Source organism: Onychostoma macrolepis, chromosome 01 (genome assembly GCF_012432095.1).
Source record: "Onychostoma macrolepis isolate SWU-2019 chromosome 01, ASM1243209v1, whole genome shotgun sequence".
NCBI classification, from domain to species: domain Eukaryota; kingdom Metazoa; phylum Chordata; class Actinopteri; order Cypriniformes; family Cyprinidae; genus Onychostoma; species Onychostoma macrolepis.
The window spans coordinates 26,327,523-26,348,657 of record NC_081155.1 but is presented as its reverse complement, the minus strand read 5'-3'; the positions used below and the strand labels follow the sequence as shown (position 1 = coordinate 26,348,657).

The 21,135-nt window shown below is 38.4% G+C and overlaps 1 protein-coding gene across 3 annotated transcripts in view; it reads right to left on the bottom strand.

The window, feature by feature from the left end:
• Nucleotides 1-11,427: 11,427 nt before the first annotated feature.
• The window catches only part of cckbra (cholecystokinin B receptor a), a 41,942-nt gene continuing 32,234 nt past the window's right edge, over nt 11,428-21,135 (bottom strand). For 2 of the 3 annotated variants that reach the window (XM_058787009.1, XM_058787019.1), the window contains exon 5: nt 11,428-16,687. In XM_058787009.1, the coding sequence (XP_058642992.1) occupies nt 16,152-16,687 (536 nt within the window). In that variant the 3' untranslated portion in view covers nt 11,428-16,151. Of the gene's footprint in view, nt 16,688-17,326; nt 18,603-21,135 lie in introns of those variants that run through there. The other variant, XM_058787027.1, reaches the window with a different exon arrangement.

Genomic DNA, 21,135 nt, shown 5'->3' with positions numbered 1-21,135 from the left:
AAATTTTGTAATTTCATAAAAGGAAATTAAAGATCTGGAAGTTCAGATAAAACAGAACAGTTGGATGCCATAGCGGTGGGCGGAAGAACAAAAGCTGCTGCTGGGTTTGAAAGAGGAAATGAAAGAGAAAGATGTTGGCAAGTTAACAAAATATCATTCATTTTAACAAAATTAAGAGGTTAATGGTCCTCTGGGGTTTATGAAAGTTTACCTTGATAGACTACTTAATTGTTAAATGATTCTGTACTGACTGTTTAAAGAGCTTTCACATATGAGTCAAGGTAACAGCCTTCAGTGTGGGAAGTGACAACCAAATGAGGCACATGACTGACTTAATGTTTGATTTGAAGACCGTGTGGCACAGTGGCATGTCATGGACACACTAAGAGTCCAGATATTTTGAAAATACACAAAAATGCTTCTGGCTTATACATACAGTATTTCTATTCTATGGCCCCAGCATTGCTCACTCGCCAAACCTCAGGGGGTTAATACCTTCTGTGCTTCCATGTAACGGAAAAGCACCTGATACAGGCTATTGATATTGACTCTTGTTCAGTAAATGTTTTCTGTTTCCAGTACTGTGAAGACTTGCTCTAGCCATTTTTAGCATGTTCCATTCGACTTTCTCACCTCAATAATTAGTGAAAACTTGCGTCAGCTTGTACAGGAAATGACCTTAGTGCCATAACATATTTTGTGAAATTTTGAGTCATCAGGCTTGATCTAATATTTTTTGGGAGATTCATTTTTGCTCTTATAATCATATGCAGTGGTGCTGTGAGAGGATGTGAGCTAGTGTTCAGTTGAGTCCTTTCCAGAGATGGGTAGAGTATCCAAAAACTGAACTCAAGTAAAAGTAATAATCTTTTCAAATGTGCTCACAGCCTCACACCCATGACCAATGAATCAAATGCATACCAACTGACCTTCTGTCTGTTCTACAAAACATAATTAAATGTATATTTCTGAACAATGGAGCCCAGTCTCATGAAAATGCGTATAAATAGTACGCTAAATAAAAACAAAAACCCGTGGTATTGATACGCAAAAATGGACTTTGGTGTTCATATGATACGCATGTGTTTGGCGTGCATATAATACGCAGTTTTCGCGTGCATATGATACGCATCTACCCCACAACCCTAATCCTACCCATCGCGTAGCATATACACGCCAAAGTCCACTTTCGCGAATCAATACCTTGAGTTTTTATTTGGCATACTATTTATACACACTTTCATGAGATCGGGTTGAACAATGATAGGTTAATTAATGTATAAATTAAGGTATCTGTTTAAAAACCTGGGGTAACACTTTATTTTAAGGTTTCCATAATACAGAGTAATTACCTAATTAAGTACTTAGTAGTAGCCGTTGTACTTACATGAAATAAAATGTACTTACAATGTAACTAAATTATGGAACAGACAGTTTGTAATTATGTACATGTAATAGGCAGCTACTGTTACACATATGTAACAAACCGAGTCTATTACACAGCTACTTATGTAACCAAAAGATTGTTACATATATGTTGAAGACTTAAACATTGTAATTATAAATGTAAGTACACAGACATAAGCTACTTAAAATAAAGTGTATCAAGATTGTACTTAAGTGTACTTCATGTGTATCTATACTGTACACCTTATCCAGCTGCACCTTAGTTTGATTTTGCACTGGTGGGTTAAATCAAACTAAGGTGCAGCTGGATAAGGTGTACAGTATAGATACCTTTCTAATTACATTACAATTACAGCATATTACACAGGCATAAGCTATTTAAAATAAAGTGTATCAAGATTGTACTTAAGTGCACAAGTAGCTGTGTAACAGACTCTGACAGACACTGTCTTTTGGCTTTTGGCTATTATTAATTCATCGTTGTCATTAGGATATGTCCCCAAAACCTTCAAATTGGCTGTTATTAAGCCTCTCATTAAAAAACCACAACTTGACCCCAAAGATCTAGTTAATTACAGACCGATCTCAAATCTCCTTTTCTGTCAAAGATACTAGAAAGGTAGTATCCTCACAATTATATTCCTTCCTAGAGAAAATGATATCTGTGAGGAATTCCAGTCAGGATTTAGATCGTATCATAGTACTGAGACTGCTCTCATTAGAGTTACAAATGACCTGCTTCTATCATCTGATCGTGGTTGTATCTCTTTATTAGTTCTACTGGATCTTAGCGCTGCGTTCGACACTATCGACCACAACATTCTTTTGAATAGACTAGAAAACTTTGTTGGCATTAGTGGAAGTGCCTTAGCATGGTTCAAATCGTACTTATCTGACCGCCATCAGTTCGTAGCAGTGAATGAAGAGGTATCATATCGATCACAAGTGCAGTATGGAGTACCTCAAGGCTCAGTACTAGGGCCGTTACTTTTCACGCTTTATATGTTACCCTTGGGAGATATTATTAGGAGACATGGTGTTAGCTTTCACTGTTATGCTGATGATACTCAGCTCTATATTTCTTCGCGGCCCGGTGAAACACACCAAATTGAGAAACTAACGGAATGCATAGTCGATATAAAAAACTGGATGACGAATAATTTTTTACTGCTAAATTCTGAAAAAACAGAGGTGTTAATTATCGGACCTAAAAACCCCACATGTAATAACCTAGAATATTATCTAACACTTGACGGCTGCTCTGTCAATTCTTCTTCATCAGTCAGGAACCTAGGTGTGCTGTTCGATAGCAATCTGTCATTTGAAAGCCATGTTTCTAGCATCTGTAAAACTGCATTTTTTCATCTCAAAAGCATATCTAAATTGCGACCAATGCTCTCAACGTCAAATGCAGAAATGTTAATTCATGCGTTTATGACCTCAAGGCTAGACTATTGTAATGCTTTATTAGGTGGTTGTTCTGCACGCTTGATCAACAAACTACAGTTAGTCCAAAATGCAGCAGCTAGAGTCCTTACTAGAACCAGGAAATATGACCATATTAGCCCGGTTCTGTCAACACTGCACTGGCTCCCTATCAAGCATCGGATAGATTTTAAAATCTTGTTAATTACTTATAAAGCCCTGAATGGTTTAGCTCCTCAGTACTTGAGCGAGCTCTTATCGCATTATAGTCCTCCACGTCCGCTGCGTTCTCAAAACTCTGGCCGTTTGATAATACCTAGAATATCAAAATCGACTGCGGGCGGCAGATCCTATTCCTATTTAGCACCCAAACTCTGGAACAGTCTACCTAACACTGTTCGGGAGGCAGACACACTCTGTCAGTTTAAATCTAGATTAAAGACCCATCTTTTAGCCTGGCTTACACATAACGCATTAATACGCTTCTATTATTCAAATCCGTTAAAGGATTGTTAGGCTGCATTAATTAGATCAACCGGAACCGGGAACACTCCCCATAACACACGATGTACTCGTTACATCGTCAGTTGAATGGCATCTACGCTAATATTTGTTTGTTTCTTTCCTAGTCTGTTTCTCAGTCCGTATCCGATCAGATGGTGGATCAGCACCAAGAGATGATGTCTACAGCCCTGATCGTCAGCGGAGACCAGGACACCCAGATGACCCCCAGAGATATATCCCTAGATATATCAACCAAAAATAACAAAATAACTAAAATATAATAAAATACCTAACTACATAATACTACTATTGTTAGAAATTGCAACAAAATTAAAATAGAAATATAAACTTTTGAACTGCGGGTTTCGTCTGGTCAGAGGAGAACTGGCCCCGACTGAGCCTGGTTTCTCCCAAGGTTTTTCTCCATTCTGTCACAGAGGGAGTTTTGGTTCCTTGCCGCTGTCGCCTCTGGCTTGCTCAGTTGGGGACACTTAATTTCTAGCGATTATCGCCGATTTGATTGCACAGCTACTATTTAAACTAAACTGAGCTAGACAATGACATCTCTGAATTCAATAATGAAATGCCTTTAACTGAAAATTGAGTGTTTAATCTTATCATTATACATTACTGACACTCTATCCTCCAATTTGATACTGTTAAGTGCTTTGACACAATCTGCATTGTAAAAGCGCTATATAAATAAAGGTGACTTGACTTGACTTGACTTGTTACATATGTGTAACAGTAGCTGCCTATTATATCTACATAATTACAAACTGTACGTACAGGCTGTTCCGTAACTTAGTTACATGGTAAGTACATTTTGTTTCGTGTAAGTACAATGGCTACTACTAAGTACTTAATTAGGTAATTACTCTGTATTATGACACCTTAAAGTAAAGTGTTACCAAACCTGGTAATGTCATACTTTGCAGTAGTGTTATTGTTTACTTTTTAGCATAATCATCTGTTTGGTTGTAAAATGTATACCTGTATGAAATCGATTGCATACTTGTGGATTTGTTCACAGACAGCACACACAGTGTTCAACTAATAAAAGTCCTAATTGGTGGCAAACAATAGGATGCATTTGCAGATTTGGTTTCAACTCACTGTATGTTCATGGTCACTTTATACAACACTATTTGTGCTATTTGTGCTCTTACATTTCCTGTTACAGCTTCTAATGAGAAACCACTTCCTATGATTCAGTGCCTGTAGGGAAACATAACTTTACTTCTGACAGGTCACTTCAGTCAAGCTTGCATTAGCAGATCCACGTCTACCTATAGGAATATGATGCCTCTCACAGCATCCATATATATAAGGTCCATTCAGTATTATTCAGCAGCTTATCACATTGCCCAGGAACCAATTACCCTCCTCCATCCCCAGCTTCTCCTTTCGTCCACAGTCAGGACTTGGCCTTCTAATATCCCTCAATGAATCAGACTCCTTTATCTTGAATTATGTTGTTACATTAAATTGTCATTAAGAAACTTAATGATATCTGCTACATTTATGTTGGATCTGTTCTGTTTACCCTAAGAAGTTTTTGCCCAGAACAGAGCCATACTGCCAATCCAAACTGTGTGATAATTGTCAATCATCTTTGACAATAGTGTTCTTGACAGAACTGAACAAATAATTCAAACTGATTTGTAAACCAAATCGATTAGACTGGTTTGCCAATTGTTTGATTAAGTCTTTGAACAGAATCAAATCAAAAGAGTGATTTATTTGCAAATGAGGTGCACGTAGAATAAACTACACGTTTTGTCAAGTACTCCAGTTAAAGTAGCTAAACACATTTAAATCTACTCTTAAAAGTACAAATTTTCAAAAAAAAAAAAAAAAAAACAATTACTCAAGTATATGTAACAGAGTAAATGTAGCAAGTTACCACCCACCTCTGGTCCCTTCTTTTTCCTTTTTTAGTCTTTGTAATGATGCACTGTAATGAAATGGTGAGTTGCTGTTTAAAATGTCGCATTTTGTCTCTCCGTATACCATGTCTGGGACCTCCAATAGTGGAGATCTTTGTTCGACAAAAAAACAATCTCCCTTTAGACAAAGGTTTAGATACTCTGTTCTAAATAACACATTTCAAAATGTATTTTTCATATATAAAACAGCTGCTTTCAAGGTTCAAATATGTTGACAATTGTAATCACCACACAGAGCTTTGAAAGAGGTTTAAAAAAAAAATATATATATATATATATATATATATAATAAAACACTTCTTTTATACTTCCTTAAGATAGAATCTTCATCACATACTTGATACTTCACAACATCATCCGATTCAACATTACTTTTACCTTAAAGTTAATACAGCTGTCTACTTTCACACATGGGTATTTTCTGTGAGGAGACAAGGAAGGCAGTTTGGATGAAAAATTTGGAAAATGAACAGTACAAAAATAAAATACTAACTACGATGTACTTAAATTTAAATTAATAATTCGGTACAATGCACTTATTGTGTACATGTTCTTACATTGTACTTATATTGTTAATAAAACCTTTATGTAATTACATCTGTAATTAATTTCTGTAATTACATTTATAATTACACTGTTGACCCATCCCTTACACCTAACCCCATCCTTAAACCTACCCATACCACTTAACCTGTCCCTAACCTTATCCGTATCCCACCTTAACAGCAGCAAAAGTGTTTTGAAATACAATATGAACACAATAAGTGCATTGTACTTATTTTTTGATGTAAATACATAGTAGTTAAGGCCACCTAATATAAAGTGTGACCAAAAAACCTGCATCCTTCTTACCTTCAGTGAGCTCCTGAAGAGTGGCATGAATGAGGCAAGTCGCTCTGATTGTTCAGTGGCATAATACAACATAATCATGTTCATAACAGGCATGTAAAATAGTGAGAATATAGATTAACTACAAAGTGAAATGAACTTCTAATGACTTGAAAAAAGGAATGATCTGTGAGTAACTAGTTTTAGTATAGGCTATAAGTTAAAAGTGCACCCCCACACTTGCATTGTTTTTTTCTGATTAATGATTCAATAAGAAGTCAGCTATTATTTTCCACTAGTCTACTATTGTATGAAAGATACAATATACAATATATTTTTGTTACTGTATTATTGAAGCTATTATTATTTCAGAAGAATCTAAAATAAATTAACTAATATAACTAACCATTAATATTCTAGTATTTAGGACCTGAAATATCTGTTTAAAACCGACATGAAATATTTATTTTAATTATTTAGTGGTGGAATAGGGTTCTTCTACCTGTGCTGTATTTCTGAATGTTCTAGAAGCTCTGAAAATGCGATAACAATTAATCTATCACAACTGAGCTGTCAATTTGTCAGCTCTTGTCAGCTTATTATTAAAACAAGAATGGTGCTTGATCATTTCATGCAGTCTCGCTCTCAATGCCAATCCAAAAACTACTGCAGCTTATGTAGATATACACTTTTGCATCCCTTTTACCAAAATACCAAAAAAAGTTGGCCAAACTTTCAAAAATGGCTACCTGCAAGAAGCACGCCCAGGGGTCACCAGAGGTCAGGGGTCGGTCACTAATGTGTAGTCCATGGACAATTACTGCCTCCTATTTGAAAAACGTTGTTTTTACACTCACGGACCAGTATGTAATATGGGCCTGTGGGCGGCATATGGGGTCATTATGTTTGGCCACATTACAGCAAATTGCTGGACCAAAGGGTGAATTTTACACAGAGAGAATAAAAGAGACTGAATGAAGCAACAAGAGTTGCGATACTGGATTAAAGGAATAACAGGAAGAGAGAAGGACAGAGAGAAATGTGAGGGCCAGTGAAGATGAATAGCTTGGCTCTCTAGGGCTTTCCAAGCCGTTAGTATGCAGTGGGCACCATGAATTGTGTGTGTGTGTGTGTGTGTGGATATGGGTGTTAGTGTGTGTGTGTGTAAAGGGTCTATTTGGCTGACAGTGAATCCTCCAACACCATCTCATTACTGAAGCGAAGAGGAGTGTCCATCCACATGAAATATACTTCTCTGCTTTTACCACTTATGTCTAAGGTGAAAATTCAGCATCAATTTATTTCATTCTTTTCATCTTGCACCTTTTAAATGTACACTATGTGAAAATAGGCTTTGAATCACTGTCAGAAGTGTAATGAGATCGTGACGACTTGAATCTCAACTCAAAGTTACACAGCCTCTCTGCCGGTGTAGGCATGGTACAAATATCCAGGTGTAAATTGAGCTGTAAATTCTGCTGTACTGAACCGAGCTGTTTATACAGTGAACATGCTTTGTGAATGAGCCTTGAATTTTTCTTTTATGACTTCTGAGGAAGGAAGTCAAAAGGTTTTCACTTGTTTATTTGAAAGAGGAGGAACGTTATCAGAGGATTCTGTAAGTGTATAAATTTGGCTGTATTCGTCATTTGCTGTATTAACATTGAATAATAAGGCAACTAATGGAACTTTACATCTGTTCATTTCCATCAAGGCCAGTTTCAGTGATTCACTGCATCCAAAAACAACAAGTTTTATGCCAGAAGACAGTAAAAATGAGAGGAGGACAATTATTTAAAACATCTACAATGACAGGAAGTTATGGAAAGTAAAAGTGAGAGACTATCAAGAATTCAAATATTCTGTTGTTGAGAGTGCCGTTTTCCTGTATATTGTTAGAATTGCTCTTTGAAACAATGTTAGATTGGACAGACCCAAAGAGGGATCTCTAGCTTAATGTCTCCAGACACTGTAATCTGTCTTGTGGTAAAATAAGGCTCACATAAGACTCTCACATAAGCTGACCACGTATACACTAACCTATGATATGACCGAGGTTTCAGAGATGGCCACCAGATATGACTTATAAATGAAATACCACACATACACAGAGATTCTATCCCTCACAAGACATTACTTTGACCTAATGTCTCTCCGGGATCAATCCTTACACAGTCTAGCCACAGAAATGGCCAGCATGGAGACAGAAACTCATAACAGCTACGATGACAGTGTGTGAACTGGAGAGACTTGTTGACTTAGACTGACCCTCATAAAAACAGACCATCTCCCCTTGCGATCTAGCAATCTTTTCCATCCTTAACACAATTTTCTCTCTCTCTCTCCCCCACTGGAGTTTCCTCAATGGGAGATGTTTTTTAAGAGATGAAACGGAAATAAGCGTTGGATGTTTGAGGACTAAGGGTTCAGGCAGAGTGAATTGCTTTGCTTCCCCTGACAGCTCTATGCGTCCGTCGTGTGCACACAGCGGTAATTGCATGTGTTTTTGATTAGTCATATCTCAGAGATTCACCATTCACTCGGATGAATGTAACATTGAAAAAAATCATCTTTTTTTTTTTTTGAGCTCCTTCTAGCTCATTACCTGCCTGCGCACACATGCAGCTAATTAATAATCACAAGGAAATTTCTTCTTGACAGGCAGGTGTGCACCATAAACCTGAGAGATAATAAGGCAATTGAACAGAAAAGGTTGTGAAAGGAGCAAAAAGAAGACACTGACCCCAATTATGGCTGCCACAGGGAAACAAGACAAAAAGAACTGGCGGTTAAAGTGAATCTTAACACAGGCCTGACTCACAGCCAAACGTACTGAGTGCTCTTCAACGTCTAAGGAGACAAGTTGTGCCTTTTCTTGAACTTCAGTGTCAGTGCTAGTGATGTTTTTAACTATACTTTGAAAGTATAATTATATTAATTTTGTTAAAAGTATAATTTTACATACAATGACAGGATGTATGGAATATGCCACGTGTTGGGTTGTGAACCTTAATTAAAAATCAATCAGCACAGATTTCAGTGAAGTCCTGGCAGTCAGTGTCATCTAAGATTTTATGTTGCTTCCCATATGGAAATGTAATATATGACACATTACCCTATATGTGACTCTGGACCACAAAATCAATCTTAAGTCGCACGGGTATATTTGTAGAAATAGCCAACAGAACATTGTATGGGTCGAAATAATCGATTTTTCTTTTATGCCAAAAATCATTAGGATATTAAGTAAAGATCATGTTCCATGAAGATATATGGTGAAACTTAATTTTTGATTAGTAATATGCATTGCTAAGGACAACTTATATGGTGAATTTCCTACCATAAATGTATCAAAACTTCATTTTTGATTAGTAATATGCATTGCTAAGAACAACTTTAAAGGAAATTTTCACAATATTTTGATTTTTTTGCACCCTCAGATTCCAGATTTTCAAATAGTTGTATCTCGGCCAAATATTGTCCTATCCTAACAAACCATGCATACATCAGTTTTATATTCAGCTTTCAGAATAACGAGATTTATAAATCTCAGTTTAAAAAAATTGACCCTTATGACTAGTTTTGTGGTCCATGGTCACATATCAAGAGTAATATTGTCATATTTGTTACCTATAAGGCCATTTTAATATCTGAAATTGTTACAGTTTCTAATAGGTTTCATACATGTTTTTACTTCATATGAAAATATATTTCTTATATGTAAATTTAATATGTGTACATATATTACATTTGTGTATGGGAATTGGATTGTAGCCTATCCTTATAGAGGAACCATACTTCATGAGATCAAAGTATAGAAAGTACAGACAGCTTTTTTGAGTGACAGTTCATTATAAAAAGTGTCTTTAATGGTATGTATTAGGCTACATATGTGACAAGTGTCATGAAATCGAACAGCTCAGTATGAGGGATGATGTGAACATAATGCATGGATATTATGTCATCCATATAGTCAATATTAAATGTTAAACAATACAATAATGCCCTTTATGCCCTACTGAGAATAGAGAAAGTGAGTTGAAATTGATTTAGGTTATGAGAATCACTCAATTCAGAGTCACCAAAGAGGTTAATTGTTTTTCCAAATGTCACTTTACTTTGGATTTAATTGTTGGTATTTATTGTTGCAGGCTGCAAATGTACCTATAAATAAAATGCATTATTATTATTATTACTATAACGTTGCAATTCCTTTGTGTCATTTACAAAAATCTTTAGCTGTTTTAAACTGACACCATCTCACCATCAAAGTCTACTCTCCTGTCTACCCATAACACACACACAGCACATACACACACTCTTGTCCTGTTGCTCAAAACTGTGCAGACAAAAAAAGACGCAAGCACTTTTGAGTAGTTGTGCTGTCACAACACTGGCTTTCCCTGAGAAACAGATTCTGTGAGACATCACCTGTGAACTAAGTAGCTGAATAAACATTCTGTGATGAAGGAAGAAGAAGTGGGAGTTTCAAAGACATGATAACAGAAGACAGATTACCATGGCAGCACAGAGAGAAAGCTTTATTTTAGCCTTGGCCTCAAACTACAAACCCAGAACACAGCAAAGACGTTTATACATTGCGAAACAAGCTGCCTCAGGTATTATAAATATATCAAACACATAATGAGATCAGCTGGCTTTGAAACAGACATTGATAGAATTTCTCATAGCTTTAGCGACAAGAAGGCATAATGATATTGAACAGAACATACAGGACACAGGTTTTTTTTTTTTTCAAGATTTCCAGAATCTTCTAAAAAGGTCCAGAGAAGTCATAACTCATACAGTCTCAAAAAAGAAAATGTATGCAAGGCAAAGTGAGTAAAATCAATACTTGGGAAAGAAAAGAAAAAATAAATAAATAAAATGCATATGCCGCCATTTTCTTTTTTTTTTGTACTCTCTCTATTCATATTGGTTTTATCACAAAACTTTTATATCATTTTTAAGAGAAGTTAAAGAAGTTACACTGAAAAAAATTATACTAAACTTTTTAAGGTAAATGGATGCAAACAATTTATTTTAGCTACATTAAAATTAAAAATAAAAAAAAAACATGTTGAAAGTCAGTCAACTAAATTTGTTTATTTAAATTTAGCTCAAATAAATTGATTGCAACCACTTACCTTGAAAAATTCAGTAAATTCAATTAATATATATTGTTTTTTTTCAGTGTAAGAAAAGAAAAGTTTGACAAATGTTACGTGGTGTAACCATCAAGTAAATGTAATAATATATTTATTTAACCTAAATGCAACCTTGATGTCATTTTATAACTTACACTAACCTTGCCTTGTTTTTTTTTTTTTTTTTTATAAAAGGTCAAACTATGATATTTTGAAAGACTTACTGAGCTAAAGTTTTTCCATTGTTTTCAAATGTTAATAAGCAGTGTTTTGTTTTGTTTTTTCTAAAAATAAATAAATAATAAAAGAAAGATAATGCCAAACTACTTAATATGGTTTTCATATTATCTTAAAAGATTCTTCTTTTAATTAGTCTTTATACAACAAAAAATTAGCTTCACATCACTGAGCAACAGCTAATCTAAAATGGGCTTTGTCATTAAATATACACTGCACACTGACTTAATTGTTTTCTGTTCAAACCTCATGTAGTCCAAACAATTCAGAACACTGAATTTTCATTCAATGCACAAAGCATGTACGTCCACTTAAAACTCTGCCAAGAAATTTGCCCTTTGAAATCCATTCATCACAACAGCAACTAGCTGGAGATGAATGAGTGAAACACTGTGAGAAAATATTACTTCAAAGTATTAACCTTTGAGAAACAACCCTATATATTATAGTTTGCTTCAGAGCTAATCACAAATAATAATAATTAAAAAATAAATGCAATCTTACATCTGCTGATGCTATTTGTCATTCTCAAAGATGTAAGTAATGGGAAAAACAGCAACATAAATCAACAAAAAACATGGAACATTTCAGACATGGGGGGGAAAAATACCTGAAAGACAGTATCACATAACTTTTACAAAGTACAAAGTAGCACTGAACATAACTGAGTACTGATAAATGTATAAACCACATTTATATTTAGATAATGGCCACTGGAAAGGACAATTTGCTACAAAAATGGCCTAACAATACAATCAATGGTTATGCACAAGTGCTTACTCATGCAAACACACACGCACACACACACACACACACACACACGCAGTATTATATTTTCTCTCCCTCATTTAAGGCTATGGTGGCCAAGGTGTATTGTGATGTTTTAGCCAATACACTGCATTTTAACAACCTGTTTCCTTATCATTTAATTGTGTTTTAAATGGAAAGAACTTAAATTCCCACAATCCTCTCTACTGCAGAAAACCAGTACCATTTGCTCTTTTATATTGGATATATATTGTTTTGTTGTTGTTGTTTTGGTATGTTTTATTTGGATTTGTTTGTGATTTATTTGGAAACGTATCTATTACAAAAAAGTACTCATTCATTTTTTTTTTATCTCATAGTGTGCTTTTTAAATTATTTGATATTTATATTTAGAGATGTATCATATAATATCAGTACAGATAGAAGAACCATTGTATTTACAAAGATGTTGGGTCACACTTTATATTAGGTGGCCTTAACTACTATGTACTTACATCAAAAAATAAGTACAATGTACTTATTGTGTTCATACTGTATTGCAAAACACGTTTGCTGCTATTGAGGTGGAATACGGGTAAGGCTAGGGACAGATTTGGTGGTATGGGTAGGTTTAACGGTGGGTTAAGGTGTAAGGTAACAGTGTAATTATCAATTTAATTACAGAAATTAATTACAGATGTAATTACACATAGGTATTTTTAAAAATATAAGTACAATGTAAAAACATGTATGTACACAATAATTGCATTGTATCAAATGATTAATTTAAATGTAAGTGCATAGTAGTTAAGGCCACCTAATATAAAGTGGGACCAGATGTTCAAACATAAAATTCAAGGACAGTACATATATTTAATTCAATATCTCACAATGTTTTGCTTAAATTATACAAATCACAAAGCACTCCCAAAGAATACACAACACATTTCTGTATCTATATTTCAGAAGGGAACTAGCCGAGGATAATTCCTCATAGAGAACAATCTAGAGCAGACAAACTTTGACACACTGCATAATTATCAGTCTGTTAGTGCTCGTTTACACCTGCCACAGAAGACAGCAGAAGCATGTTAGAAAATATAAGCAATCTTTATCTGAACAAGGTCAGAAGGTGTGACACGTCTTAACCTACCAGCCAAACATTAAAAGTGGCACTTTCGTTACACTGCACTATATACATCCAGCTTGATAACAGATGAATCTCTGAATGTAGTTCTTTGTTATTTGCATGATTATCTAAGGCTATTTCTATGTCATTCTTTGCTTTTCTGTTATTTATTTATTCAGGTAGCTTTCATTTCAATCAATTTCTATTTGTTACTTTGTTGCGTTCAGTCCGAATCAAACCCTCTTTGAATGTATGAATGGTTGTCTTGGAAACAGGTTCCATATTCTCTGTTGTAGCGATTTGAGATTAATGGTCAGACTTATGTTATATATCATGTACCCAAGCAAAACAAACCTGCAAGAAGAACCAGCTCAACTTTCTGTGTCACTTTTGGCAGATATCACTGACACCAAGAGCAATAACAGCAGCTACTTAGCAAACAGGTTGTGTGTCTGAGTGAGAAATAACACTTCCTGTTTATCCCCAAGACTCTAGTTTGAAATAGGTCTGCCACATACCCAGGTGGTCCTTTAGAGTAAATGGAGAGAGGGAAAACTGACCGATGAAATGAAAAAATTGCAAGAAGGGAGTAATAATCAAGAGAGAGAAGCAGACAGAAAGAAAAGAGGTAAGAAGGGCGGGAGTACTGGAGTATTTGTTCACTGTATATCCCGGGGGGCACATAAACAAATTATGAAGCTATGAATTCTGGTGCTGACCCCCAAAGGCATGGAGGAGGTGGGAAGAAAGGCGAAACATAGAGAGAGAGATTGCATCTTTCATTAATAATTTTATGCTTTTTTCATTTTTATGTAGGCAGATAAAGGTACACATATAAGTAAATTGGTTCTGACCTGCAATCTAATGCTGATGAATCCAGATAATTCAAATAAAAGGGGCGTTTGGCCACCATACAGCTCTCTTCTTCTACATAATTCTAGTAAAGTGTAAAGAGTAAAGTGTATCATTTCATTCGCAAAACCATTTGAAAAACAACAACCATTTCAATAGGCCTGCAAAAATACACTGTTTTGGACCTCTTGTTTGCCAGCTGGGCATATACCTATACAGGCTACTTTTTTTTTTTTTACTCAGAAATAAATTATTCTTAGCATAACAAATGACTTTTTTCTAATGTGTGGTTTCTAATTGATACATTTTATCATCAATCATAAATGTATAGTTTGAATTATAAGAATATTTTTCAACATTGATTAAATAAATACATTTTTGACAACTGCCATCAACTGCATTATTATTACAGTGATATTTTGAATATATTTTATATTATTCTGTTTTCATTTTTGTTGTAAAGTTTTGGTAATTTTTGGTGTGTTTTTGTAGTTTTTGGAAGAGGTTTTTTATTATGTCTGTATGGTTTTTATTCCAGTTTTAGTCATTTTAGTACATCAGGTTAAACAAAATTAAAATGAGAAATGTTGCCTTGAAATTAAAATGTTTATTTCAGTTAGCATAATTTTTTTAAGTGACAAAACTGTGTTTAAGGGTTTTATTTTTCATTTCTGTTTTAGGTTGTAGTTAACTGTAATAACCCTGCTGCCAATACAACAATTTTACAGTGAAAAATATGGGCATTCAGGCATTTCAATAATCCAGTGGATAACAAGATGAAGCAAGTATAAGCACACAAACATCTCATATGCGCTCCATCCTTTTGTGGATGATCCAGCTTTCATGTTTAGCATGAACCGCTGAATAGATTAATTTCAGCACAAACAAGAGCTTAGCTATCCTTTCATATATTCAGAGAGGGTTTGCTGGGGCAAGGCGAGAAGCCGAATATCCCAGGTGTCTCATCAGCTTCAGCAATAAGGAAGAAATCGATTAGAGCAATTGCAATTTGAGATAGACTATGTCTATTAGAACATTAGTGCCTCCAAGGCAATCACATCAAACTTCCCTCCGCAGTTTATTATTTTCCATGTAAATCATTATCTCCAGTGCCAGGGCATTAAAATTCCAACCTGTCATGCAGCTTGGCAGTATTGACCATGGCATCACTTCAACTGGGGTGAAGATTTCCAAGAGACCGTTGATTCCGTTGATGACTGAATTGCCTTGCCCACCTGATACATCTTCATGTAGGATAACTTGTAGGAGATGTGCATCAGAAAAGAAGGAGCACAAATTAAACATTGTCTCCTACAAAACCATCTGATGTTATTATCAGAATATACAAAAGAAGGACTCTCAGTTGTGTCATTTAAGCAAAGCTCATTAAGACAAAGATACCATCATAGAACAAACAGAGAACAAAATACAGATGATACATCACAACACTCAAAATAGACAAGAAAATGTACCATTTTGTAGCCGGAAAGCTGCTATCTACAAGATTAGTCTTGTGTTTGATCATGCAACATGCAATATTTGGTTCTATAACATCAAAGATACAAGAATATTTCTATGGTATTTCTCTATGACCACTTCCCATGCATGATAAGATCATCCTCTGAAAAGTCTTACACAATAAAAAATATAGCTACATCTTTGCGCGTCCTGTGCACCACACCTTTTGATTGTATCACAATGCTTTAAATTGAAGACACAGCCAGACAGTTTACCACTAACACACCAACTTTGGGCAGAGAGAACAGACAAATGAGGTATTCTTTTCCAAATAAAAATGAACACTGACACATTGAACAAAGAATGTTGACACCATGAAAAAGAAGAACACATCTGGTGATCTGAACTCAGTACATGTCACAAGCACACAGCTCATGGATCAAACTGGAGATGCCTGCAATGCTAATGCTAACACGGTCCTACCGTGCTAACGGTGGTATAACTGAACTTTGTTATGGACGCCCCTGTGACTCCAGTGATCTCATCATCACCTTCCCTCCTCTTCCTCCGGTTGAGGCACGGGCGCCTGCAACACCCAAAGGTGGCCAAGAGAGCCTTCCGGAAGCGGGTGTTCATGAAGCAGTAGATGATGGGGTTGACGCAAGCTGAGGTATAGGACAGCAGCTGAATGAAGGAGATGGGAGCTCCGGAAAGTGCACGCTGGGCTGACTTTTGGTCGAAAGCCTTCCAGGTGTTGGCAGAGTATAGAGGCATCCAGCATATGAAGAACATGGCAACTATAATGATCAGCATTCGGATCACTCGTTTTTTGGCAATGAGCTTTGCCTCTGAGGTGTTGCTCCGTGGACGGTCTGCCTTGACCGTGCCAGAGGTGGTCAGAGCAGAAAGTTCCATAGCAGGGGGCTTCTTTGGGACTTGGATATAACATCCATCGCTCTCATCATGGCCAGAAGACAGTGCTCCATTCAACCCATTCTTTACACCTGTACATAAAAGAAATTAAAAATGAAGGTGCATTGGCAATTGATTCCATTTTTTACAAATTGGTATTGGTGTTATTATTAGTTGCAGTCACACTAGACTTTGCTCTCTATTCACACCCATGCGAACACGAGAGAATTTCACATTCTGCTGCATACTGTCTGGTTCAGCTCAGCTACCAAATCTGACCTCGGAAGACTATAGAGGGTAGTCCGGACTGCTGAGCGAATCATTGGTACAACCCTCCAAGAACTGTACTTATCCAGAGTGAGCAAAAGGGCTAAGAAAATCACTCTGGACCCCTCACATCCAGCACACTCCCTCTTTGAACTGTTGCCGTCTGGTCGACGCTACAGAGCTCTGAGCACCAGAACGGCCAGGCACAGAAACAGTTTCTTCCCCCAAGCAATCCATCTCATGAACCCTTGACAATAAACGCAGAGCACACAACACTATAATACATTATTTATTTAACACACATACTTATTTACATTTCAAATTTGCACATATCATAACTGTACATACATAATTGTCTATATTATATATATTGTGTTTTTTGCTATTTTGTACATTGTCTATTTTGTATATTATTCTTTTTATTCTTTTTATTATCTGTGTCTTGTCTTGTCGCTCTCATTCTGTTGCACTGTGGAGCATCTGACACTAAAACAAATTCCTCGTATGTGTAAACATACCTGGCAATAAAGCTCATTCTGATTCTGATACAAAATTTAGCTGAACGCTGATTTTCGAAGCTGTATAACAAAAATACCTATGACCAATAGAGGATCTAAACGTCACAGACTTGGTTGAATTCAAAGCTTATATGCAAATGTAATATACAGTATGTACATGTGTAACGGAGCCGACGAGATGTGAGGTGAGCGGATCCAAGTGCAAGCTTTTATTAGTAAACATAGTCAAATCACAGGCAGGGTCAAACAACAGCAAACGCGTATAGCACAGGCAAGATACAAGAGTAATCCTAGGGCAAGCGTGGGTCTTCGATCGGCAAACAATATCCAGAGGGCTTGACAAGAGGGGTAACCCGATAACGTGAGCAGTAGTCCAAGCAGGAGCAAACAGAGTACAAAACGACAAGACTAAAGAGAGATCAAAGGCAGGCTAAACTTCAGGGCTGGCAGAGATCAGACAATAAATGAGATACACAGGCTAGGATAATGATACAAATGACTCAGGCAATAAACTAGACTTAGACTAAACTTAGACTCAGAAACACGGAAGGGCTCCGTAGAGTAGCGATCACTGGGAGAACGATAAATGCTAGATAATACTCGGCAACTAGATCAGGATCCGAGTGTGTTTTATAGTGTGGGTGTAATAGTTTTCAGGTGAGCGTGTGATTGATGACAGCTGTGTGATCAGTGCAATGGGTGATGGGAAATGCAGTCCAGTGTGATGTGTGGTGTGAGAGTCAATGTGATGGAGAGGCGACCTCTTGTGGCAGTCGGACGGAAGGCCACGAACCAGATTCGTGACAGATAGCTCCCCAGATAGTAAAATACAGGAGGGTGGTGGAGCAGAGGCGAAACAGGGGGAGGGATGGAGGGCCAGGTCCATGTGTAAGTGGAGAGACAGGTGACTGAGGCTAAGCAGGATGCCAAGGAACCGAGAGCCAGGGTGTAGCCGGCAGAGTAGGAACCCAGGACAGATCCGGCAGTATAGGTGGAACTGAGGACCACCACGACAGAGCAGACGGAGCAGCAAACCACCACAGCGGAGCAGAAGACCACCAGAGCCATACAGCTGACCACCACGGCGGAGCAGATGGGGCAGAAGACGTCCACGGCAGAGCAGGAGCCCACCAGTGCGGAGCAGACAGGGCAGAAAACCTCCACGGCGGAGCCCACCAGGGTGGAGCAGAAGCCCCTGGTAGAGACCGGGACCTAGGGAAAACTGAGACACAAGAAACAGAGAGAGCATGTATGGACTCAAGAACCAAGGCAGGGAACATAGGAAGTCCATCAATATTTTCCCTGGTGGCAACTGAGCAGTCAGACAGTCCATAAGCAAACTCCCTGATCAAAACTGGACAAGGAGACAATTCGAAATCTGACTCATTGACAGTGACTGGACAGACAGGCAGTTCAAAATTTGACTCATTGACTGGAACTGGACAGGAAAACAATTCACCCTCAGGCTCACTAGTTGAGACTGGATAGACAGATAGCTTAGGAGTAAACTCATTGACTGGAAGGGGACGGACAGACTGTTCACTAATGGTCTCTTTGGCAATGACAGGGTTAACAGGACAGATATTGTGCATTTATAGTTTCTGAGCTCAAGACAGACAGTTCAGGTTTAGATTCCTTGACAGAGACAGGCAAGACAGACAGTTTGAAATCAGACACATTAGTTGAGACGAGACGGACAGACAGTTCACAATCAGCCACCATGGCTGGTTCAGAACGGGGTGAGAGTTCAGAGATAGCCTCCTCGGCCGATTCAGAGCAGGGCAAATGTTCAAAAGCAGTCTCCGTGGACGTGACAGAACAGGTCAAGGATTCACAGACGGCCTCCATAGCCATGACAGGGCAAGACGAGGATTCGCAGACGGCCTCCATAGCCGTGACAGGACAGGACGAGGATTCGCAGATGGCCTCCATAGCCGTTACAGGACAGGACGAGAGTTCATAAGTGGATACCACTGACACCTCTGAAGGTTCTGCAGTGGTTGCCTCCACCTCTGGAGGTTCTACAGTGGTAACAGTCTCTTTGATCGCGACACGACAGGCTGAGAGTACATTGCTGGGCGCCACCACCATACAAGGAGCTGAAGCGAGCACCGCCGCTTCGGGAGGTTCTGTAGCATGTGCCGCCACCTCTAGAGAAGCTGCAGCGGGTGCCATCGCCTGAGGCAGTTCCGTGGTGGTGTACGCAGCCCAAATGCAACATAAAGCGATCCCCATCATGGGAAGCGCTTGAGACAGGGGAATTAGTGCAGGAACAGGAGGGTTAAAGTGAGCTGGTTTGCGGATACCAGCAATGCGTGCTGACACCAGCGGTGGATCCTCCACACTGGATGCCAACCTCTGACGCTTGATGACAATTTCCCTTGATAAGACAGTGGAGGGTTGCAGTACAACAACCGCAACAGGACGTGGCTCTGGGGTGGCATACATGGCCTGAAGCGGTTCTGGAAGGTCAGACGTGACGAGACTCTGGACGATCTGCTGAGACGTGTTGAGACTCTGGACGATCAGCTGAGACGTTACGAGACTCTGGACGATCAGCTGAGACGTTACGAGACTCTGGACGATCAGCTGAGACGTTACGAGACTCTGGACGATCAGCTGAGACGTTACGAGACTCTGGACGATCAGCTGAGACGTGACGAGACTCTGGACGATCAGCTGAGACGTGACGAGACTGTAGACAATCAGCTGTGACGTGACGAGACTGTAGACAATCAGCTGTGACGTGACGAGACTCTGGACAATCAGCTGTGACGTGATGAGACTGTAGACAATCAGCTGTGACGTGACGAGACTCTGGACGATCTGCTGAGACGTGTTGAGACTCTGGACGATCAGCTGAGACGTTACGAGACTCTGGATGATCAGCTGAGATGTGACGAGACTCTGGATGATCAGCTGAGATGTGACGAGACTCTGGACGATCTGCTGAGGCGTGTTGAGACTCTGACGATCAGCTGAGACGTTACGAGACTCTGGATGATCAGCTGAGATGTGACGAGACTCTGGATGATCAGCTGAGATGTGACGAGACTCTGGACGATCAGCTGTGACGTGGCGAGACTGTAGACAATCAGCTGTGGCGTGTTGAGACTCTGGACGATCAGCTGAGACGTTACGAGACTCTGGACGATCAGCTGAGACGTGATGAGACTGTAGACAATCATCTGTGACGTGACGAGACTCTGGACGATCTGCTGAGACGTGTTGAGACTCTGGACGATCAGCTGAGACGTTACGAGACTCTGGATGATCAGCTGAGATGTGACGAGACTCTGGACGATCAGCTGAGATGTGATGAGACTGTAGACAATCAGCTGTGACATGATGAGACTCTGGCAGATCAGCTGAGACGTGACTGGACTCATGACGATCGACTGTGACTGGACTTCATTCATGACGATCAACTGTGACTTGACTTAGCTCAGAAAGATCAGCAGTGCCGTGGCTTGACTGTTGTGTCCGCCATTTTGCGACCAGGCTCAGCTGTCGCACCATTTCAGTCATAGGTGCGGTGACTCGTTCTTCCTCCGTGACACCCACAGTAAACAAAGAGTCATCAGTCAACAAAGCATAATCCATAAACTGAGGAAGTGAAGAACGCGGACCCTCGAGTCTAAGCTCAGATCTTAGAGGTTGATTAATACCATCACAAAAAATCTCTATCAGAAGATAGTCCGGTAAATCAGAATAGTTTGCAATGGCTATAAATTCTCGAATATGATTCTCTAACG